This window comes from Phasianus colchicus, chromosome 7, assembly GCF_987193195.1.
Source record: "Phasianus colchicus chromosome 7, bPhaCol1.hap1.1, whole genome shotgun sequence".
In the NCBI taxonomy this organism is placed as follows: domain Eukaryota; kingdom Metazoa; phylum Chordata; class Aves; order Galliformes; family Phasianidae; genus Phasianus; species Phasianus colchicus.
Genome location: NC_143442.1, coordinates 32,092,090 through 32,116,313, shown reverse-complemented (window position 1 = coordinate 32,116,313; position 24,224 = coordinate 32,092,090). Strand labels below are relative to the sequence as shown.

At 40.9% G+C, this 24,224-nt stretch overlaps 1 protein-coding gene across 9 annotated transcripts in view; it reads right to left on the bottom strand.

Moving 5' to 3' along the window:
- Positions 1 to 632: 632 nt before the first annotated feature.
- MAP2 (microtubule associated protein 2) overlaps positions 633 to 24,224 on the bottom strand; it is a 158,497-nt gene continuing 134,905 nt past the window's right edge. For 2 of the 9 annotated variants that reach the window (XM_090144427.1, XM_090144428.1), the window contains exons 9-15: positions 21,070 to 21,255; positions 19,518 to 19,671; positions 17,648 to 17,991; positions 7,751 to 7,843; positions 6,330 to 6,411; positions 5,711 to 5,823; positions 636 to 5,026 (exon numbers count right to left, since the gene is read on the bottom strand). In XM_090144427.1, the coding sequence (XP_090000553.1) occupies positions 4,811 to 5,026; positions 5,711 to 5,823; positions 6,330 to 6,411; positions 7,751 to 7,843; positions 17,648 to 17,991; positions 19,518 to 19,671; positions 21,070 to 21,255 (1,188 nt within the window). In that variant the 3' untranslated portion in view covers positions 636 to 4,810. Of the gene's footprint in view, positions 5,027 to 5,710; positions 5,824 to 6,329; positions 6,412 to 7,750; positions 7,844 to 17,647; positions 17,992 to 19,517; positions 19,672 to 21,069; positions 21,256 to 24,224 lie in introns of all 9 variants that reach the window. The other 7 variants (XM_090144433.1, XM_090144434.1, XM_090144431.1 and 4 more) reach the window with 5 other exon arrangements.

The window sequence follows — 24,224 nt, the reverse complement described above, 5'->3', positions numbered from 1 at the left end:
AGGATTCCCGGGCTACCAGCATTCCATAACCATAGCTGATCAAGGTTTGATCGACAGCTCCTACTCAGCGCAGTGCTCCAGCACAACGCTTGTTGGTAAATCAGAACACACCACCCGCAGAGTGATGAGGCACAAGGAATATCACAAATACCATCTCGCCGTCGCTCCCCAGGAAAGGACGAAGTGGGTTCTTACCACCTGTCCTCAACTACTGCTCCAGCCGTAAGTGCTTAAATCCTTTTGTTCTCAATCTCTCAATCCTTCCACTCGCTGCAGCCCTGCCTTGCTCCCAGTAGTTCTAACGGGGCCCCGCTTCCCTCACGGCCCCGCAGGAGCGAAGTACCTCCAACAGCCCAGCAACTGCGGGATGCTGCCCCCATTCTCTTCAGATTCCCCCGCCCACAGCCCCAGTTACCTTTAGTCCACTCGAAGCGCCATGTTGCGGGGGGCCGGCCGCGTTCACCCCTCACTCGCGGCCAGCCGAGCCCCTCACGACTGGAGCCGCGCCGCGCCGTCCCGCCAAATCTTCTCCCCTCACAGCACCAACGGTCACCGCGCGGCCTCCGGAGGCGCGAGGCAGCCCGCAGGCTCGCAGCGGGCGCAGCTTTGGCGCTGTGGGGAGAGGGCGGGAACGGCGTGCCGTCGGAGCAGCGGCTCGAGGGGGAGCTGCCGCATGGTCGGGAGGGCTGTGCTCCTCCACGCACGGTGGGACCCGCTAGCTGAGAGAATTCATTCACGCAACACTGGAAAATCTTGCTCTGCTATGAGTAAAATCTGATATTTTGTCAATACTGGGACTTGGCGTGCTCTGACAGAATGCCCGCAATGGCAGCAGGTCTGTGGCGTGAGGATCCTGAATGGCTGAGCTGCCCAGCGCTGCATCACAAACAGTGCAAACCAACACGAGCCGTTAGATGACAAGCGATTTTATTTTGCAAAACAATCACTATACAGCAACAAATACAATTGCAAATCGGATTGAAAAACATGAACTACCTACCACCAGCCATTCAAGAAATGCCTCTTTTTATGGTAACAGGCTCTAGAATTATCAGAAAAAACACAGGTTTGTAACAGCAGACTGCATTCCTTGAAATCCCAGCATACAGCATGTTCATTCGTTGGCTTTTTCTCTTTGCTAAAGTTGAAGTGGCTTTTATATGCTTGCTTTTTCCAAGTGTGAAACTCATTTACTTTCCTGCAGTGGGAATTGCTTGAGTTGCAGCGGGAATTGCTTTAGCGGTCTGACGAGCAATGAACTCTACACACCTAGGCTAGACTACCTGCTTCGGCTCTCATAGCGAACGTCATCAACTCTTCAAGGCGTTTGCCTTTGAAGGGACACGAGTACTTGGGTTTGGAACGGTATTTGGTCCAGCGTGGCAAAAACTGCTGCTCACGTGTGGTAGCACACACACAGGCTGCCTTCATACTCCCCTTGGGTCGTGTAGATAGGCAAGCGTCTATTTGTAAGCAGCCACGATGAGGCTACTACTGTACCTTAGCATAGCACTGAATGGATGATACCATTTACTGCTGTACAGTGAAAATATACATGGCCCTAACGGGCACAAAATTATCCTCATCGGTATTAGTTTTTTTCCCTTACTGGTGCTGGACAGAGGTTTGCTCACTTTGGATTTCTTTCTGCTTGTGGTTACACAGAAACAGGAGTCTGCAGATGGGGCAAAAGCCCCTTTTCTTTTGTCTCTATAGCGTTACAGATTATTAATTTGGGGCTCTCCCCTAGCCATCCCATCTTTTGCTGTTCCATTTCTCTGGATTATCTCTGCTTTGTTACAAAGTCGGGTCTCGGACACCCAGTGTACCTGCTGGCTGAACATGCCTGTGGAAAAGAAACAAAGGATGCAGTTTCCAGGAAGCTGGCTCTGTCTTGTTTAAGTGGGCATTACATATTTACAAAACAGTTTCTTCCTTTAAAAACCAACCCTCTTCTCGATAAATTAAGATTAATATGAACTTTTTTAGTGAACATCTAGAGTCATGTAACAACTTCTTCTTCTTTTTTTTTTTTTTTTAACAGCACAAACTCTTAATTTCTTTTACCTTCATCTAAGTCCACAGCGTTCTAGGATTCTTTCTATGGAGGGATGATTACAATTACAAAGGTCTTTGCTTGAATCAAGACAAGAAAGCTCATTTTAATGCATGAAATAAATGTCTTGGTGCGTTACACCACTCTAACTTCGTACTCGTAGGTGGATTAACTAAACATCATTACCTAGAGTATGTCAATTTTAAAAGCAGAATTAAAAAAAAACACCTCAAGTAACACTGTTCTCACTAGCTGGTGTTCAGCTTCAGAGAAGCTGAGGTTCGGTAGTACCATAGACTCTCCCACATTTGCAAAAGGCATAAAAAAAACCACACTGCAAGGCTCGTTTACATCGATTATGTGATCAGAGCAATGTGATGTAGATACTGTTTTAGTAGTTTTTGTGTTTTTTTTCTTTCTGTCGTTTGCTTTCCTGGAAAAAAAATGGGAAGAGGCTTTTAATGCATCTCTCTTGACATTGTTTCCATGTGAATTCATACGATTACACAAGAGTATAACAAATACAAGGCAGAAATCAGAACCCATTTAGCATAGTTCCAAGCTCACTGTCCTTTGTATAAAACAACTGACTTACCAACAGTATTAGGAATTTTGTAGTGTGATAAAGCTTTTTGCAGTGCTGAAATGTTGTGTGTTGGGCTAACATTTCCAGTAAAATTTATAGTTTTCATAATTTTGTTTATGTGACAGCTTAGCCAAAATCCTCATTTGGTCCACTGAAGATTTACTGCCAAGTAACCGTGCATTTGCAACCTGAATCACGTGGAATCCTGTGCTATTAATTATTAGAATCCTCCTTCACAGTCATAAGAATGTTCTCTAGAGTCTTTTTGGTTCAAAACCCAACACACACACGCACACATAGAAATTAAGGAGCAAAAAGAACAGATAAAAAGCTTCCAGCACACAATGTTAACCTAATACATGTATTAGTATAGCTCAACTGACAGTGCAAAGTTTAGTTAAGAGATTTCAAAAGGAAAAAGATCAAACAATCTGCAAGAATGTAAACTGGTCATTTCATAATGTCTACTGTACATATAGCATCAGCAGATTATTATCTGCCGATGAGTAATACTCCCATATTACCTTCAGTGTTCTCTTAGTGTCCATAAGACAGTGTTGGAGCTCCCGCAGGTAACTCCGTTAGATTGGATGTTTATATATTTCTGCCCTTTTTATGCACACTTTTTCTTATACTTTTTATTAGTCAATATAATCCCACTTTGCTCAGATTTTAAGATGCCCTATTTATTAATCACTACAGCAACCCAGTCTAGGGAGCTCAATTTATTTACTCATGTACTATAATTTACAGGCATCTCTTGTTATGTTTATCACTGTTATCTGAGTGCCTGAGTGTATACATAAGATATCACTGAAGGAGTGGAAACGACACCTTAATACTTTTTTCTGTTTCAACTTTAGCAAAAGAAAAACAAAATAAATAAATCTAACATTTGCTGTTACTATAGGAGTTTAAAAAAAAAAAAAAAAAAAGCCAAACCCACACTATTTTGGATTTAAAAAAAATCCAGAATCCAAACCCAGCCATCTTTGGAGACCGTTTTACAAACTTCTGGACCCCACAAAAATCATATCTTTGTGAAGAAAGGGAGGGAGGAGGGAAGGAATCCTTTTTCTAGCATCACAGAAGAGACTTGCATCTGGCACTAAAACAGGGTCACGGCTTTTAGTTGTTACAGAAAGCAACTTCATGCTAAAAGTTTTCATCTTTTTTTTAATGTATTTTTATGAATAGGGAAAAAAAAAAAAAACCCTGCTAACATCTACTTTTACATACCTAAAATTGCAACACCAAAGGGTGCAAGAGACACAGATACTGTGAATAAAGTAGAATATTCAAGTATATGAAGAGGGCGTCTCACAAATGGCCACAGAGAAATATATATCTATAATACTGTATCAAACAGACAGAAAGGTGTGAAACTGATGGTGACTACACAAATCTAGCCGCTTAACCAACTTCCTAATCAGACACAAGTCCATTGGGGTGGAAGTGCTTGCTTTCAACAGCTTTTTTATGTCACTTCCCCAAGCATGATTCAATGTTTTCAACTAATAGTTTTAGTTATTAGTTAAATAATTTATCGGCTTTATCAGCTATACACCGACATAATTATCCAGGTCCAAAAAAATGTTAATAACTTAATTCAACTTTTGTTCTACTCATTTATACAAAATATCACTTTTTTTTTTTAATTAATTAAACTTGAATTTCTCTATATGCCCTTCCTTCTGGTAAGCAGACTCTTAATCTAACCTGTAATAACTTACAATGGGCAGTTTTTCATTTTTTTTTTCCCCATCTATCAACAGAACAGCGAAATGAGCAACTTGGGATATTAACAAGGCTCTTCAGAAAGAGATGGATGGCCTTCAGGCACATGAAAGGTAAAAATGCATTTTATTGTAGTACGGTACTCCATGCAAGACAGAGCAGAGCAACAATAATTGTCCAATGTAACATACTGCAGTTGTATACCCATATAAAGCCAGTGTCTTCCTGTTGTAAATGGAGATCAGGCCAATTTCTGCATCTATTAATATTTATCTGTTTGTTTGTTTTTTAACTGTATGGTACCTACAAGTCTTAGGATGTGACTTAGTTTTAGACATGGTAAAAATGAATGTAACATCTGCTCTGAGCCCATTCCTGCCAAGAGCTCATGCCTAAATATTATTACTTCATACAATGCAAAATGAGCAAATTCATAAGCCCTGCTTGGCGAGGGCTGCCGTGACATCTTCAGCGAGGGTAGCAAGCTGCGGTGATTCAAGCAGGTTGATGCTTCCAGAGGATGAGACATTGCTGAGTCTGCGTGGTGAAGCCACGCTGGACCTGCCTGGTGACTGCGTGATGATCTCAGCCCCGTGATCGACACGGGCTTTAGCGTGCTCTCTGAAGTTTAGTTTCTGGCTGTCAATCTGTTGCAGGAAAGCAGAGTTTAACACATGATATGTTTAACAAATTTTCTCATTATACATCTTTGCCTCTCCTTTTTTTTTTTTTTTTTTTTTTTAAATGACTCTTACAAGAACTGAAGCTTCTTTATTTCCTAGAAGGATTGAAACTGAAGATTCTCTCTCTTTTTTTAATGCATATGTTATATACTCTTAATATTTCTGTCTCTGATGGATGCCTGAACTAGCAGGAGCACAGTTCATAGCTGTATGAAATTAGTAGGCATTTTATGTGATTTGTTTCTGAAATCTGTATTTTCAAATGCTTGTGGGAATGTCTTACTTTCAAGATGTTTTCCTCCTGTTTCACATAGCATCCCAATTCTCTAGGATAACCACACTACAAGTTTATTGTATCATACCTATGCCATGCAATGGTTCCAGACAAGGTTGGTTTTAAATGGAAAGCCAGGGCACAAACTACAGGAGGTTCTTCTACAAGATTCACATTAATCTTAGATGGGGATGCGAGCCTGATCATTCCAAATTCCACAGGGAGCAAGTGGTACGTGAACGGGTTTGATGCAGAACAAAATGATGTTTTCTACTCAACTTAGAGCCATCACCGAATTCACAGCTCTAGAAATTCACAGAAGAATTTGGGCTGAAGGCACACTGGTAGCATTTCCCTGAGGGCTGTCCCCTTACCTTGACATTACCACCGCCAGGTACGTGGTGAGCATTTTCAAGTGAACCAACTTTAGCCTGAGCTTTCTCTTTGAAATCCAGTTTCACACTCTCAATTTTCACACGTCCACCTCCTACACAAGAAAAGGAAATAAAGAGTGGAATGGCTCAGGAGAAGGTCTGACACAATGCAAATGGGTACATTCAGATTACTTCCCTTTTAGTTGAGTTCTAGTGATTATAGAGATGCACAGAATAACACACTGCATGTTCAGTAAAATACAAAACCTTTAATACACATATTCAAACTGTAAGTTTGTGCTACAGCCTGCTTGATTTAAGCAGACACTTAAATACTTTGCTAACTTCAGCACGCATATCAGTGTTTTATCAAACTGACATTTTGTACAAGCAGCACCCTTCTGTACAACTTTTTATCTCATCTCCAATGTGATGGAGGTAGTTCCACACATCTATGTCTTTACACATTTAAAGAACTAAGAATAGTGTTTCTATTACCCAAATATATTTACTTTCTCCAGAACTATAAAAGAGGATTGTATCATCCATGACTTCCCCTTCACGTACAAGTCTTTCCTTTGTCCCACATCCCAGAAATTGTAGGAAGTTCTACCGATACCTGGCTTGTGGTGAATGTTCTTGAGCGAACCACACTTGGAAGTCACATGACTCAAGTCAATCTTCTTCGTTACAATCTGTACCTGTTAAAAGCACACACACAGAAATTACAAGAGTGAAAAGAATAAAATAAATAAAAAGACAAGCCTTGCAGAGGAAGAGCCCAAGCTTCCACAAACCACTGGAAAAGGAGAGACGGTTAGTAAAAAAAGACCATGCCACAAATGAGGAAATGCTGGATTAATACAGCAAGCTTCCTTTCCACCTAGGGAAAATGACAGAGCTGGGTTAAGCTTTTTCTATTAGGAAAATGAAGAGGAGGATGAAGCAGATCAGTTTGTGGGTTCTTTCTGAAATGTTCCTGAGCCTCCCTATAGGGTGGATGCTCCAAACCGCTGTTTGGTACTGTTTTTGAACGTGCATCCTGGCAAGTAGGAATATTTCCATGACTTTTTTTCTTGGCCATCTGTTTCATATTTTTTGCCATCTATACATGGTATGCATTTTAGCTCAATCCGCTACAGAGAGCAACTCCTGCAGCTGCACCTCAGTTGGTGCTCGGTCACCAGTGGCAGCAGCACTGCACTGCTCAGCCAGGCAGCAGCACAGGCACCCTCCATCCATTCTGCATCTCCTGCATTGCCATGGCTGCGCTGAGCCCAGCTTGGGAACACCTACAGCCACAATCCTGCTTTGTCCCCAGCAGGAAGTTGCAGCCCTTTCAGGCTGGGACAAGCAATGCACACAGAAGCTCCAAGCTGACTGCAATGTCTCTGCTTTTCTTATGTCACCAGCAGTGACTTAAGCCAGCCAGTGAATCTGGTTACTTCCCACTGCAGATGACGTGATGTCCTATTCCAATATGACTGCTGGAACCAACCGGTGCCTGATCAAACCCTGAGCAACCTCAGCTGGTTGTACTGGAATAACGCTGTGGCATTAGCACACATACACCAGTTGATTGCACCCTCTCTCTGAGCTTTCTTCATCCTTATTTTCTTTGTATCTTTTTTCTCTCTGAAGAACGTAGAGAATTGAGAAGGTTAGCTGAGGATGCCCAGCTGTGAGCTGGAGTCTCTTTCTGGAAATGATTTTCTCGGGCCACTCCCATGAAAAGCACTAAACCATTTTGGCTCACACTGGACCTTTACTGTTGGTATCCCTGGGTGTTTATAGAGATGACCTGTCTTTCTCATTTTCTTCTCCTGACCAAGTCCTGGAAATGTGTTGTGTTCTGTGAAGAAAGATCAGAAGACCACCACTGCATACACAGGGCTCACACAACTACTAGACCAAACTCACATGTGAGACGTTAGCAAGAAGGAAAAGAGTGCTCAGAGGAAGGGAGACAGAGGGAGCTGGCTGTGCAAGGTGGGTCATCACAGTGGAGATGCCTGCTTACAGGGTGTCTGTGCTACTTACATTTCCTCCCCCTGCAGAATGTTTGATGTTATCTCTGGAACCACACCGGGACTGAATATCGCTAAAATCGATCTTCTTGTTTAAAATCCTAACCTAAAAGGAATCGAAGGTAACTTACTACATAAAATACAGACACTCCATCAGGGTGCAGGACAAGGGAGCCAGAGTAATTTTGTCTCCTGCTGTGACTCCTTCTGTACTTACACTAATCTCTACACTTAGTATGTTACCACAGCACAAATAAACACATTATGTTGCTCTTTTTCTACCTCATGAATTGGTGGTGAAATGCAAAGGGAGATGATTCAATACTGGAAAATATGAGAGGCAGCTTTTCCCTGAAAAGCTCAAAGAATTCCTTAGTTTCTCAGATGGGAGTTCTTGGAAAGTCTGTGCTAGACTCTTTAAAGCAATGGCCAGCATTTCTGCTGAACCGGCCACAAGAAGATGGAAACCCTCTTCTTAGTTCAGCACTCTAGCCTTTCACGCAGCAGTTTGTGCTTCCCGGTGCCAGTTCCCCAAACTGTCCCAGACTTTCTGGTAAATCTGAAACAAATGACAAATTTCCTCTGTGCCTCACATGAACTAGGAAAAGCCAATCTGACCACCTTACCAGAATATCAGATTTTGCAGCTCTTGGTCCTTGCAACAAGAATAACACCACAGCACCACACTTAGTTAGATACCAAGAAGAAATTTTTAGGGGGCCACTTCGCAGCTAATGCAAAGGATTTCTTCATGGCAAGCTGTTTTGTGGGTCCCCTTTATTACACACAAAGTAATTACTGTATCAATCAAACTACTGGAATGGTAATTGCTTCCTTGCTTAAACTGATAAAGATCTGCGGTGATGGCATGCTCAGCAACAAGGGTGATGGGAGCACTAGAAAATACAACTAGTGGGTCACCTTCATCCCCTCAGAAGGGCATCTTCACTAGGCAAGCTGATAGTTCTGTCTTTCTCCTATCTGCTTAATCCATGCAAGTAAATCAGTGTACACTGAAAAATGAAAGGAAATGCCTTTGGAGTTTTAGGCTTGTACTTTATCTCAATATACTATATGTTTAAAAAAATGTACTCCAGCACTATACAAGACAGGTGTCACATCAGTTACTGAAACACACATCAGATGTGCGGTCAGATCTGGTTCCCACAGAGCTTCAGGCCAGACAGGACTGGGCAAAACAGAAAGCCTCCCTAGCACTTTCTGAGCTCATCTATCTCAGCAATGGATCAAGCAGCACCTCTCAGCAATGGCCATAGGGATGCACTTGCTCTGAAAAATGCTGACTTTGGTCATGACCAGACCTCACTGCTGTGGTCTGGGGGCCTGTAGCTTAAAAGTGACGCCAAAGCAAGGTGATAAGTTGAGAGAGTGCCTTTCACAAAGTGCCTAAAGTTTGATTTGCACACAAATATCTGACAGGTTATGAGTGTCATGAACCCAGCTAGCAGGTATGTAAAGGAACAATCAACACAACTATCTTCTCTGTGGATGAAATGTGCCTCTGTGTAGCAGGGTTAGCAGGAGACCTGTGTATCATTTATGTCCTGTGCTGAAGACTGAAGTGAGATGAATGATGCAGACATGCTATGCTGGTCATTTGGCACAGGTGGAAAGTACACTGATCCAGGTTTTCCCTAATTATCTCTTTCTCCCTTTCTCAGAATACATCAGTATCCCTGCCCATGTTCAAGTGATGACCATCCTCAATAACTAAGCATTCTATGAACTAATGAAGCCTTGTTTCCTGCGGATTAATGCCTTATACCATTTAATCCATTTATTTGTATTTTTAAGCAAGGCCTACCCCCTCCTGCCAGCAATACCCACCTAGCTTTCTCCCAAGTGGGTTAGTCTACACAAATAGGAGCCAATGTCTCTGACTGTGGAGCAGGGAGTGAGTTATCACTGCTGTTTCCCCAGTAACAGTGCTAAGCCTCTGTTTAGAATCTAATCAATAACTATCATCCCATCTTGGAGGGACAGCAGGTGTTTCTAACCTCTGCTCCCCTGCCAGCAATGGTTGAAATTGGCCAACAAGTTACAAATGAATTGAGGATAGCTAAGACTGCCAGCCAGACAGCATGACTCCATGATCTTTGTTTCCTTTGGGAAATCAGACTGTAAACATCAGAGGAAAAGTACCAGAGAGGGACAGGCACCATTTAGGCTGAAGAGAATCTTTGGCTTTCAAACAAAAAGGATAAACAGACTGAATTATTTGAAGCTGGAATTCAGAAGGAAGTGTGTAGCTATCAAAGCAGGGAGGCACTGAAACTGCTTCCCAAGGGAACAGAGCTACAAAAAGAAAATGGTAAACTTTTATAATGGCACTTGAAAGGAATTAAATGATGCATCTGTCTGTAATAGAGACAGCACAAATACCATGACTCACCAGGAAGGTCTCCATGTTCCCAAATGTGTATGGACATCTTGTGTGGGGGTGGAGGTGTGGTAGGAATGCATGTATATGAACTTTCATTCTATATTCTAATATGAGTGCACAGTAAATGAAAGATCAAGCCTGCTCATGCTCTCATTCAGGAAAGGGAACACTGTAGTAATCTGTGTCAGAAAACTGAATGCTTTTTCTTCACACTCCCTAAACATCCCAATTGGCTAATCTCCTTATAGACTCCTTCATAACACTTGCATGGACACGCCAGTCTGAGATGTGTAAATTAAATTCTACCGAACCGATGCTGGGTTGCCAAGACATGCTGCACAGGCTCTGGAAGGTAGTATTTTGGTTTGTCATTTCTCATATCCAGGTAAAGTGAAACCACAGTGGAAAACTTAAGCCTTACAGACAATGCTGAGTTATTCCACAAAACCACACTGCCCAACAATCAATCTGGCTTCTGTCTGAAGTCCTGGCAGACCTTCCCCTGCTCTATCTTCTGATGACACCTCCACAGTGGTCCAGAAGCAAAGCCCAGGGCAGATTATGCTGTCTAGCACACAGCATAGCCTTACAGACACCAACTGCTTCTAGACATTCTCCAGAAGGAATTGGCCACTGCGCTCCAGTGCCTTCTGTGCTGTTTGAATGTTGTCCAACAAAGTATCAGGAGATGCGAGGTATTTATGGATAGCTGCAAGGAAAACAAGTATTGAAGGTATTTTTCATGGGATTCATTTAGATGAGGCATATATTGACCTCTACACCCACAAGGGTGAACACTTCTAGTGGCCTGGCAGGTAATTTCAACAGGAAGCAGATGTGGTCTGGTCTACCCTAGACCAGAAAGGATATTTCTGGGTGAAGCTGGCTGACATGAGAAGCAACAGGCTGGTAATACCTGTACATCTCCCAGTGATATATGTGGCTCCCTCTGGCTGTTCACAGAAAGTGAATTTCGATTTCAAAGTTTCTATGTACAAAATTCTCCTCTCAGGGGTCTGGAACAGGCCCTCCTCTGGCAGTACTGTACCTCTATATTCATGGTGAACAGAAATTTGTAGAAGTACTGAGTAGAAGGCAGAGAAATGCAAGAAAGAATTTAGTTCAGCTGTGCCCCACTGCATCAGTGACTGAAAATAGCTTCTGAAAGGGAAAGAATTAAGATTTATTGCTGCCTATCATCATTCAGTTCAGCTTCCACAGGAACAGGGAAAGCCCCTTCCTAACATATCAGTGTCTGGGCAGATACTCCATCACCTGCTTTTCTCCTGTGGCTCACTACAATGGTGCACACCAAAATAAAGATACTCAAAGAACAAAAACTGAGAAGCTGATGAAATTACAGGCTCTGCATATATTTTCTTGAAGAAGCTGATGATTAATGTTCTCCCTGCCATAAAATTATGGCCTTTGAGAAGTTATACCACAAACACTGAGCCTAAAGCATTAAAAAAAATCTCTAGCCTGGCTCCACTTGTCACTTGAACATGCTGTGAGGCTGTGATATTGGGAAAAGCTCCCAGACTCCTAACAACTTACCAAAGGTGACAGGTTCCTCCTACTTACCACAGCATCACAGTAATTTGACACAGACACATCCCAGGATCTAGATGTTATTTCAGTGTTTGCCCTGCTGGTTAACAAAGGGACTGAATGAAACAAGAATTGGTTGGGCACAGAAGTGAGGTTAAGGTTAAAACCTGATTAGAATCAAGGAGCAGTTCTCAGTGCTTCAAAATCTATATGCTGCCAAGGACAGATTATACTACAGATTTCATGCTCCTGGCAGAGGCTACAGATAGAGTAAAGGAAAGGGGAAGGGCATTTCTTTGACCTACTAAAGCCGCTGAAGAGGAGGACTGTGCCTCAAATGTTCTACATCTACAAACAGAACCTGAGTTCATATTTGCACTCGTGACATAACCAGATATACACACGAGAGGAAGAGCCAGCCTACATGCTAGTGAGATTCAAAATAAAGGACTGTACTGGACACACAGCACAGACAAAATGATGTACCATCTTCATCTTATTCTTAGCAAAGGGTGAGGAAGAAGATATGTTCATTCCTGACCTTTGGAAACATAGCCAGAGGCAGACATCAGCCATACAATATTTTGCTCTGAAGAGATAAACTATAAAACAATTAAAAATTTAAAACACATACTTTCAATTAGAAATGTCAGTAAAATAGAAGAGATGCCATGCAATCAACCAGGTCTTTAGTACTTGCACAGAATACTGGTGGCTGATTGATGTCTTTCTGTGAAGAACTTACAAACTTCAATCTACCTATTTGCAGATCACAGCATATATCTAATTAATAAGGTGGCCATATTGATCTAGGAATGTCCCTAATTGTAAAGGGAAGAAAAACCATCATCAGCATAACACAAGGGCAAAAAATATTTTGAGTGCATCTTTCTTAACTACCAAAACTTAAATTGTGCCCACTGATTAATATCACATACATGTTGCTAATTGTCCCAAGACACAGATTTGTGTTAGATGTCATTTTCATAGTTATCACACAGAAAAAAAAAAAAACATTTGTTTCTCTCTCATAAATTACCAACTGATACAGAAACTGGAATTTTCTCTGTAAATCTAACATCTAGCAAGGTAAGCCTTATTCTAATTGCATGACTGTGATGCAGGAACACTGAGATGTCTTGCATAACTGTGCTGGGAAACAAAGCAAAATGACAACTTTCCATGCTGAAGAGTTTACAGTCAAGGGAAAAAAAGTCATTTTAACTGAGTGTTCAAGAAAGAGCAAGATTTGAGACAGATAAAATACAGCAACTGTTCTGTAATCATACTCCTCACTAAATCTGGGCAAATGAGGAACCGGATGGCAAAAGAAACTGATTCATGTACACCAAGTAAAAAAAAAATCCTGGGAGCAAAATTAATTCAGCTAAAACCCAGGATCCCATAGATTGCTGTTCCAGTACTGCCCTAAACTGGGAAAAAAACAAAACAAAAAACAAAAAAAAAAAAAACCAAACAAGAACAACCCACAAACAAACCCAAAGCAAAACAGATTTTTCTAAACCACAGAGTTCAGTCCTTAATTTTTAGAAGGAACAGTTGCTAATAATTGAAGGGATGCTAATAATTTCAAAAATGAAGTAACAAGCCATCAAGCATCAAAGTTTTCAAATCAGTTTCAAGATTTATGGAATCATTTTTGAGTCGCAATGCCTGGGTTTCTTTACTCTAGCATAATGGAGAAAATTATGTTGTTCAGCTCAAGTTGAAAAAAACACCTTGTGTTTATTTTTTCATGCAAGCCAATCTTCCCAAAGCTCACCAGATTTGTCCCCTAGCATCTCTTTTCCAAATCCAAATTTTCCTGATAAAAAACAAGGTTTTTATCCTTTCCTTTTCTGTTCCTTCCCATCTAGCAAAATAAATTCTTTTTTCACTTTACCGTGCAAGAGAGAACACTATGGTATGACTAAACAGCTTGGATCCAGACTGTGTATTGCCTGAACATTTTTCCAATAAGAACCACCTTCTCCATTTTATTGCCAAAATCCAGACAACTCAGAGCTCTGCTGAAAATGCTGGTCACGCTCAACTTGCCAATGAAATGACTCAGGCTGTTAGAGAAATCTGTGTCCTGGTACCTTCAGCCTACTCCAGAAAATAGTACAAACACTCCCTTTAATCTCTCTAAAAACCTTTAAGGAGCAATTCATTCTTCAACATGGCTGAGGTATTTCATTTTAATATGTGTCATCCTACTCCCTACAAGGTGCCTGGCTGTTACTGTAGTTAGTGATAATTTAGACCTTATTTATTGCATTCCAATCTGTACAGCTCCATGTGCTTTTATGGAGCTATGCTGACTGACAACTACTGAAAGTTCTTGTTCATGGTTGAAATTTTATATATACCTTTCAAAATTAAGTTAAAAGAAATCTAAGTTGGCTCTATCCTTGGTTGCTAGCCTGCAATGCTTTATAAATACCCTGTCTGATCCATAATGAAGAGTTAATTGCACTTCTGTATGCTGCTGTGTACAAACATCATTCATAGATATAATTTCAAGATGACAAAAAGTCTGAACAGAAAAGCAAAACCAAAGTCTTGGCACGTGAAAAAGATTTCCAGCCCTTCCCCCAGTTCTCCCCATGCTTCCCTTGGGCTGTCTGAGAAATAACAGATGCAAATGGGTTGCTTTTGAAAGCACAGCGTTTCCTCCACAGCTGATGCAGTGCTAAAATCCATCTGAATCCCAGCAGACATACCCATGAGCAAGTTGACTCTGAGCTTTGCCAAGAATGATAACACTTCACCATACTTTACTATAAAGAGAAAACCAGATAACCACCTCCTGGCTACAACACCAAATGGAGAAGCCCTCATTTCTCCAGACTACAGAATAGCAATTAAACATATCTCAAGCCATCTATTCCTAGTAGGAGCATAATGCAGAGCAGTGTTTGCTTGTTTCTCCCACTAGAAATATGTTCTTTTTTTTTCTTTTTTTTTTTTTCTTTTCTGTAAGGTGGAGTAATTTTTCTCCTTACCTTTCTTTCTGTGGTTGGCAAGTCAAAGCTAAATTCAAGTCAAACTGCTAGCTGATGAGCTTTTGATGAAATTCCAGGCTGAAGCACTGCATTTCTTGATTTATATAGCATTCAAACCTTCCCTGCTGCTTCATTTCTGCACCTCAGCCTCTGGTGGTTTCACAGTGCGGCTGCTTTCTCTAAGACAGCTGTGAGCTAAGAAAAGACCTTGTGCTAGGTTAAGATACGCCTCTGGTAAAAGCATAGTCTGTCTCCAAATGACACTGCTGGGCTGCATATCTGTATTTCTTTAGTGATTTGCATGTCATGTTTATGTGCTTAACTTGCTCAGATATATGTCGGCTTTTTGTCTGCTAATTTTTCCTGTGGTTTCTGCTATCAGCACTTTCAGTTCAGGTTATAAAAACTGAGCAGCTTTCTGTTTGTTCCATGTATCATCACTAAAAGCAGATAGTAGATAACAGCTCATTTTAGCCAGCGCACTATTTGCCACCAGACATTAAAAGAAGTGAGAAGACAGAAGGAAACTAAATTAGCTTTTATATGTTCCTCAAACAGACCCTATAAAATTCAATTGCATATACTGGCAAAGAATTAATCCTAAAACCTCTTGTCTAGACTGAACAACGATGGCATAAGGAAAACATAAAGAAAAAGTCATTGGCTCTCCCTTTGCCCAACCCGCAGTTCAATGGCCTGAGACCAGAGGGAATTAAACAGTTCTTTTGTTTCTGTGACAGTATGTGCAGGCAGAAGATTTCACCTGTGATCCCCCAAAATGTGAAATACCAAAAACTGGGACATTCTTTGCTATCCAGAAAAGACTGTACAACTCCAGAGAACTGCTAAGCTGTCCAGACATGGTGTTTACAATTAAATACAATTCACTGTGCTCCTTTAATCTTGTACTGCTCTTGTGGTCCACAGAGACTAAAAGGAAGGAGGACAGGCTAACATGGTTGTGGTTTTGAGCCCCCATGTCCAGCAGCTGAACTTGCTGCAAAGCATACTAATCCAGAAGCACTATCTGAAGTTGTCCTCCAGACCCCCTCTGCAGCTTGACTGTCTGCTGTGCAGCATGTCAGATGGGAGCTGGACTTCCATACAAAATAACTACACAGACACTCACTGAAATAAAGGCAGAAGAACCTATGCAGAGGCATTATCTTCTTGACTTTGTCTAAGTAAGTGGCTACTCTCCAAATCCCAGAAAATGTTGAATATGTTGACTTACTGATGAAAACAGGATCCACACTTAAAAGATACCTTACTGTTTAATATATGAGCCTGCTTTTTTCTCTGGAAGACCTGCAGTAAATGTAGTATAGCAATATTTAATTTTATTTCAGGTTTTGTTTTTTTTTTGGATGCAGCACTAGGCAACCTTACTGTTGTGTATGTTCCACAATATATTCCAAAACTCAGATATTTAAAGAAGTATCTGATCTGGAAATACTGTTCAACCCACTTTCTAGAATGTCTTACTTTCTGGACAGCTGAATGGAGGACTGTGTTTATCACACAAGTCCTGTCCCTGCAGGTAGCTGAGAGGTGGATCTGCCCGGAAAGCACCCAAATTGCCAGAGCTGTAACTCAGCAGTCTCAGGGAAGTGAAAGAGAGCTGGGGATACAGGGTGTTTTCGTGGTGGGGTTGTGCCCACAATCAATACAAAATGCACAGAAACTTTTTACAAAAAATTAATCAACAAGACTGTTTACAGCCATAAGGGTGAGTTTTCTGTATTTTTAGCATAAGTTTTGATAGGTTATATTCTTTATTCTCCTTTTCATTCAGCCTCTTTGTTTCTAAATGGAATAGGATTTCTTTTAGGTTGTAAATGGGTTTATAGCCACTTAAACATTAATAAAATGGACTGCTTCATCCTGTAAGCTAGAATAAATGTTCTTCCAAGTAGAAAGCTTGTTTTATTGAGCAGAATTTTGTGTTTTAATGCCATGCATGATACCAATTCTACTCTGCCCAAAAATGAGAGAAGGCTATTCCAGTTGTGGCCATTGCTCTGTTTGGTAGATACCCTTCAGGGGAATGCATAGGAAAATTTATGGTATTCTCTGTCTCTTTTCAGTCTCCAAAAGCTCCTGCTTACCTGAAAAATACTGTTCTGTCTGTAGTAACAAGGGATTTTGTTATTCTACACACATGATCAGTCTTCAGCTGACAGCAATCTTTATGATCATGTGCTTCAGGGTGTAATAACTGTGCAAGGTATGAAACATTCTCTCATTTTTCAACTTTTAATTGCATCAAAACTTCTCCAAATTCATATGCTTTCAGACAGCAAGAACAGAAAATCCTGATTTACCTTCTTATGCATTCATCTCTTCTTCATGTATATGCCTTCTCCAGCTTATATAAGACCTGAGCCTGCTTATTACAACCCTGAAGTAGTGGGAATGAACAGTTAAGTTGTGCCCTCCAACCATCTTTAATTTGGGGTGGATTTACCAGGTTGAAGACTGCAATTCATTTACATCATTCAACACAATGCTTAAGTCATGCAAAATGACACAGGGAAAGGTCATGGTGCTGTGCAATCCTGCTAAAATCTATCTAGGTTGAATTTGAACTCGCCTGAATTAAAGATAACTTCCTTAATTTTCTGGTGCTGTTGAAGACTAAGGAAACAAAAACTGGTGAGGGTCACACTGAAATGCATCTGTGGCACAGAGTGCAAACTCTTGTTGGAAACTTCTCCCCTGATCTCAGTGAGGTACTGTTACAGTTTTCTGGAGATAATTTTCTGAGATAATTTTCTGAAATACAGTCCTGACCACTGCAATTTAACATCACTTAAGCAACCGACGTAAATGGCAGTGACAACAGAAGTAGCATTTGAAAGGAAACTTAAAATGGCTCCTGCTCCATACCAACCCAAAAGGTGAGATTAAATCACATACAGATGAAAATACGGACTGAAATCCTTACCTGCCCCCCTTTAGGCTGGTATTTGATGTTATCTGTTGATCCAATTTTGGACCTGACATTCTTGAGGTCAGGTAGAGGCTGGTTAATAACTCGCAGCTGCTTTGGAGTTGCTGGAGACTTAGGAGGAGTGCGAATTATGGCAACTTTTTTCTCAGTAGGTACCAGTATGGCAGATTTGGGGGTTCCAGGAGTATGTGGGGTTCTGGAGTAGCTGGGTGTCCCTGGAGTGCCTGGTGTACGGGAAGAATAGCTTGGTGGTGTCCCTGGAGTAATGGCAGTGGAGCCAGGAGTAGTGGGAGTAGAAGTTCCACTTTTTCCTGTTCTGCTACGAATTGGTTCTGATCCTACATGCAAGAAAAAAGCATAATTACATCCTAGAAATACAAGCTCTTCTTCCTTCCGTGCTTCCCAAGAATACAACCCTGTCTGCCACACAAGACAGAGCTCTGAGATGGCTGTCAGCTAGAGCTGTAACAGCAGACTGGGTGTCTGTCTCTGCGTCTCCTCTGCTAATCAACCCTGCTAGAGTTACTTCGTCACGTGTGGCTGAGCTGATAAATCACCCACACAGTGACTGAGCTCTCCACGTTGCAATACAGATGCGCTGCCCACAGTGCCTATGCTTCCTGCAGAGCTCATTACAAAAGGCACACTATCAACACACCAATTTCCTCTTAGGAAAAGAACTGAAGCACCATCTGAATCCAACCTTCAGGGCTTGGTCTGACAGTATGACTCACCAGTAACAATGTTGTCATCAGTTTCAATAGATTTGAGGTTAAACTAGGGTTGTGAAAACTCTGTAATCTTGAAACTAGGCTCTGAATGCCTGGCTGCTTCTGTTCACATACAACTTGTAATCTAGCCTTTTCAGCTGAATCCTAGGCAAGTACTCAGCTGATGAACAAGTCATAGCTCTGTTGTGTGGACAGGCAGATGTCCCTCATGTTCAATTGCTATTTTTCAGTAGTAAAGTGAAAAAAGCAATTACAGAAGACGACCTTGATTAAAAATCACAGTCTAGCAACATCTGCATGCAAGTTAAAAAATAAATAAATACTGTAACATTTTGTAGCAGCTTCATTCCCCTGTTCATGGTGCTACTTGTCCTTTTCACTGAGGGCAAGAATCAGGTTAGTAGTGGGACTGCACTTTCTGCTGCCACCTTTACATGTAACTCTCAAGGGCAAATGAACAGCAGCTGAGACATCTTCATAAGCTGCTTAAAGCAAGGCTTTGCTAAGACTACCCAGGAAGAGAAAGATCAAACCAACCCCCAAAGCTTGGGAGCCCCAACACTGAATGGGTACATATGTATTTCACCTTTAAAATGATCAGAAATTACAAATCAAGTGGGCCTCTCTACAGCAGTGAGATTAATCAGTTGTTTTTTTTTTTTTAATTGAATTTCATTATCTATTTCCATAGGCTCTCTTATAAAGGGAAGAAATTGATTGCTAAAGCCAGAGGAATGCCTACTGAAAAGCAGGGAATCCAGTTTCTGAGGCCTACACTGAAAGCAAATCTAGGGAAAAGTTTTGGGAGTTCTTGGTATTTATTTTTTTGCCTTGGAGTTTCTTTCAGTCTGTGAATTGATAGGATGAGTCCTCACAAAAGGACCTTGCTATTTTACTATCCTAATTTCCCCCCTGTGAGTTACTCTATCTAACTTCTCTCATTTGAGCGTGCTTTTGCTCTAGGACTAGAGTAGAACACAGGAAGATCACTGCTATCAAACAACAAATTAATGGTCTTAATTTTTCCAAGATCTCTTAGAATATTTTGTATTGCTCCGTTTTGGTTGTCTCATTTTTGCCATGGCAGACACCCACAGCAGTAGGAAAGGGCTAATATGCAAAAATAAACATACGGGTGGTCCGTCGTACTGAAGAAGAGAGGGATGTTGTGAGGGAGAGAGAGTTCTCCTCTCTGTCTCGATCTCCTGATACAGCTCTTCGAGGAGGAAGGATGGAGGAAGGTCTTGGTAAAGAGGAACGCTTTTCAGGACTCTTGCTTACTCCATCCTAATAGCAGCAAAATAAAAAAGGAAGGTTTAGTTTTCAAAACATCATACTCCAGATTGTAATCTCTCTCAACCTATACACAAAGGGGAAGCCTCATCCTACAGACGCAGTTTACTGACACAGGAACTGTGAGGATCTAGCCACTTCCCATGCTCTGATTAGCTCCTTGGTGCTTCTTTACTGCATGAAAACACACAGGAGGAGAGGGCTGGCTCTGGTGCCAAGGGTGGACAGAACTTTGTTCTTGGGAGAGAGCTCCCTCCAAGTTCCCCAAATGTGGCAGTTTGCCAATCTCACTGTAGCTATGGCTTCTTCAAGATAAACCCTCCCTCTGCAGCAGACAAAACCTTTCTCTTCCTATGGATTTGACTGAGTATCAATAGCTGATTTTACTCCTACTGAAATTAAAGCTGTATTTCTCAGTGACTGCAGAGGATGCTAGTGGAGTACTGGATTGTGAACTAATTCCTCTGAAGCCATCATAGATATCATTTTCAACAACACAAAAGCTTCTGAGCTGCTTAAGACAGATGCAGATACTCCTAGATCTTAACATGGGCAGGTTCCATGTCTCGTTCTTAATACAGAATAAGACTTGGTTGGTGTATTTTTTTTAGTACAAATCAGAAGTAGAAGAACACTTCTGCTGTTCAGGTGTCAAACTTTCATGGGAATTCACCTGCAATGTAACTGCAGTATGGGTACACCGCACACCATATTATTAGGTGATGTATGATTTGATGATGATTAAATGTAACGATGGTACCAAACAGTATGAGACACACTATGCATGGTGAAAACAGCTTTTATACAACATAATAGTCACCAACTCAGCATCAGATAGATTTGCAGTGCAACTGAAAAGTAAACATGGGGAAGCTAGAATGAACTGCAACTTCTTCAGCATGGTCCCACATACAAAGAATTTGGCTTCTGCCCTTGTTAAAGGTGATAAGAACGACACCCTCCTCCATGAGGACTGAATTTGTTTTCAGAAAGTACTAACTGGTCAAAAAGAGTACTGACTGGTCAAAAATTCCTTTTTTAAAACTTTTCCTGCAGGATAAATGAGTACTACTGTTTTTGTCACTTACCCATGTGCAAAATGGGTATAACTTCTTAGCAGTCAATGAAATATCATCCATACCCAACAGAAAAAAGATATGTCCTGCTAATTATTTATTTTACTTATGTTTCCTCTGGAGAAGTTGCTTTGTATGTATCCACTCTGTAGTACAAATCCTGTAGCCTGGTAATCAATTCTCCTGCCACTAGATGTAATTAATTCCAGGTAAACTTCACAAATAATTACTCAGACGCAGTAGGGAGAGAATGTGATCCACACAATTTACCTACACATCTCCAAGCTAACTCTCTCTACCAACTCTTCTACCTTACCTTAGCATCTGATTTTGAGTAGGACAAGCAGTCTCTTGGGCCTGCTGAGGAGGGCCGTACATAATAACTGTCTGTATCGAGAAAAGTGGCCCTTTTAGGAGTTAATGAGCAAGCTGAGCTGGGTCTTGGAGGAAGCAATGACTTTGCTCTAGACTTTGAGGCAGGAATCTTTGACAAAGAAGCAGTCTAGTCACAAGAAAACAAAAGAAAACACAACATGAAGCTGAACAAAAGAAAAACACATGCAACATGGACCAAAATAAAATGCCAAGCAATGAATTAATTATTTTCCTGTGTCTAGTAATGGTGATTATGCAGTTCTGACAGGCAAAGTTTTAGATCTCTGTTGTTTCACTGAAACCATCTGTGTCTGGAGAGATTTACTGATTCTAGAGGGTCTTTTTGTGCAAATGCTATTTTTGCCATGTGTTAATAAACAAGAACTTGTACCAGGCATGGCACTTAGCTGGTACAACTGCTGGGTGACTTCATTAGAAACAAGTGCAATACTACAGGCACACCGTGACACCCTGGCCTTTTAAAAGTAACTTGTGCATTTGTAATATAGCCCTCCAGGCTACACTCAAGAATAAAACAGTGGGAATCTTGAAAACAAAATTATACCAGTATTCCCAAGATGTCAGAAGGATCTAACAGCAGTGCTTCTTATGCCACTGCATACATACAAAGATCCTGAACATAAACCTGTATTGACAATGAGGAGTTCTGGGATGATGAAAGCTTTCTGTGCTTGGAAGGCTGACAAGATATGTCATCATGATCAGATACTGCTCTAATTCTTAATAATGCTAATATTCCATTGCAAGAACAATTAGACATCAATAGGGTAGACAGCAAATTCTCTGTTGATGCTTAGGAGCATCTAGCTGCTCCACCAAAAGAAACTCCCTTGAAAGAGAATAGGGTTATTTGTCCAGCCAACACTTTTCTTTCTTCTATAACTGATACTACAAAAAAAACAATCACAAGGCTGTTATCTTGGCAATGGAGTCCTGATTCTATCTGTATTCATACAAATGTGAAGGTACTCATCAGAGCAATCCCCCTGAAATTTGGTAGAGAACTACACCAAGAAAAGTTTGGCATTTGATCTAAGTCAGTCATCTAGACTTACTCAATGTTCAGAAAAAGTGCATGAATTACTCCTCAAGTTGGCTTATTTTTATTCTTTTTCCTTTGTTTTAGAAAATCAGATGAGAACGGGATAAACATCCCTTAGAGTTGTTCAGGCCTCTATAAAATGGCATCTAGTTTAGGCTATATATCTAGCCTACAGAAAATGGAAGCTGGGATGCTGAATGTCATCCATAGTGTGTATGTACTAAACCACGTGACTAAGAGTTTCAGAACTGCATAATTCCAGTCCTGCTACACAGCTTTGAGGACTTCAAAGCTGTGGACATCACCATCTACTCCAGTAGCTCTATTAACCAAGATCAGAAATCAGATCAAAGGATGGGAGTGCTTACCTTGAAAGAATGTATTACTAGAATGAACTTTGCAGCATATTTATCTATTAATATCAAAAATAATTATTTTAAACAGAATCTGAACACTATGTGTTTCTGTCACAACAAGGGCTTTTTCAGGCTTTAACTGATTTGTAACAATTCAGTTTATTTGTAACATCCACTCGAGAAAATTTGGTCTCTTATTTATAAGAACACTAAGGTTTTTATTGATGTGAAAGCACAGCTGTCCTGGGTGGCTCCAAAAAGCAGACATGTGAGCACTTTCCACCAGATTTTCTGAATTTGGGATATAACTAAGCAGGCCCAAATGTTAATTCAGTCCGAATTTTCTCAAGTTGATGATCATGCAACAAGATCCCACAAGACTGAAAAATCCTTTTAGATTTAGATGCTAGATCCTTTTCACTCATACTGAATAGTGTCCTCCACGAATTTGTGCATCTAATGAGGATACTGAAGTTGGACAAGACCGAGATCTTTCAATAGAACATCTGGGGAAAACATGTGATCCTCAACTAATACATTGCTCTGGGCTTACTACAGTCTGGATCCCCTCACTTTTACTTAGCAGGCAAGGCACTTCTTATCATCAGTAATAGTAGCCCAATCTGGTCCAAACAGATTTTGGTGAGATGCTCAAGACTGGTAGAGCAAGCAAAGAAACCAAATACTTCAGTCCCTGCCTGTGCTTTACCCAGAGAGCTATTCTCATTACTCTAGCAATACATTACCTTTAACAATTGCTATAATTCATACTGTAGGACGTGCCAGCTGTCCACAGGAAAAAGACCTATGTAACCTTGATCAAGATCCAGTAAATCAGGGATTGCTGAAGCAATTTATTTCAGCAGCCCTCTTACGGCATGGTCAGTATTTCACAAACATGGGTATACAGCTCCTTCCAGCAGATGGAACTGTGTAGCCTTTCCTGAATTTCTTATGCAAAGGAGTATGAGAAGTGCAGTTTGAAGGTGGATAACAAACTGACTGGGTTGGATGATCTAACATTACCAGTGGAGAAGAAAAGACTGCACCTGAACGATAAAGAAGCTGAAAATCAGGAAGAAAGAACAACAGTAAGAAAGAAAAGGACAAGGCATAAAACAGAAAACATCCCGAAGAGTAAAGATGGTAATCAGAGTAGGGAAACAATAGGGAGAGAAGGTAAGCAGGGACTAAACTTCTGATCTTTGCCACAGAGTGAAAGACAGGGATAAGAAAGGTGCCCAGAAAGCAGATCATTTCAGAGAATGGTTTTGCTGTGCTTGTCCTTAAAGCCCTCCATGAAAACAGATGAGTCTGAAAATGTGCTAGTATTGACTTCTTTTGGATAAGTGTTTATCATCCCTTTGAGAAAAGAGAGTATCTGTTGACTAAGACTGAAAACCTATCTAGAAATTTCTTATAGAACTAGTAAAGACGTTCTAGCAGTTTCCCAGTCATAAGCTGAAATGAGTCAGGCCTCTAAAATCACATGAAATCCTAGACTGGAATTTAGTCATGGATTCTAAATTTCACCACTCCTTCATAGCCTCAAATCAGCTATGCTGCTATCATCATTAACTGTTTCTTACAGTTAATAAGCAAAATGTAGCACTTCTAAGACAGCTTCCCAAAAAACTGACAATCTGGTTAGATAAGTGAAACAAATCAGTCACGGAA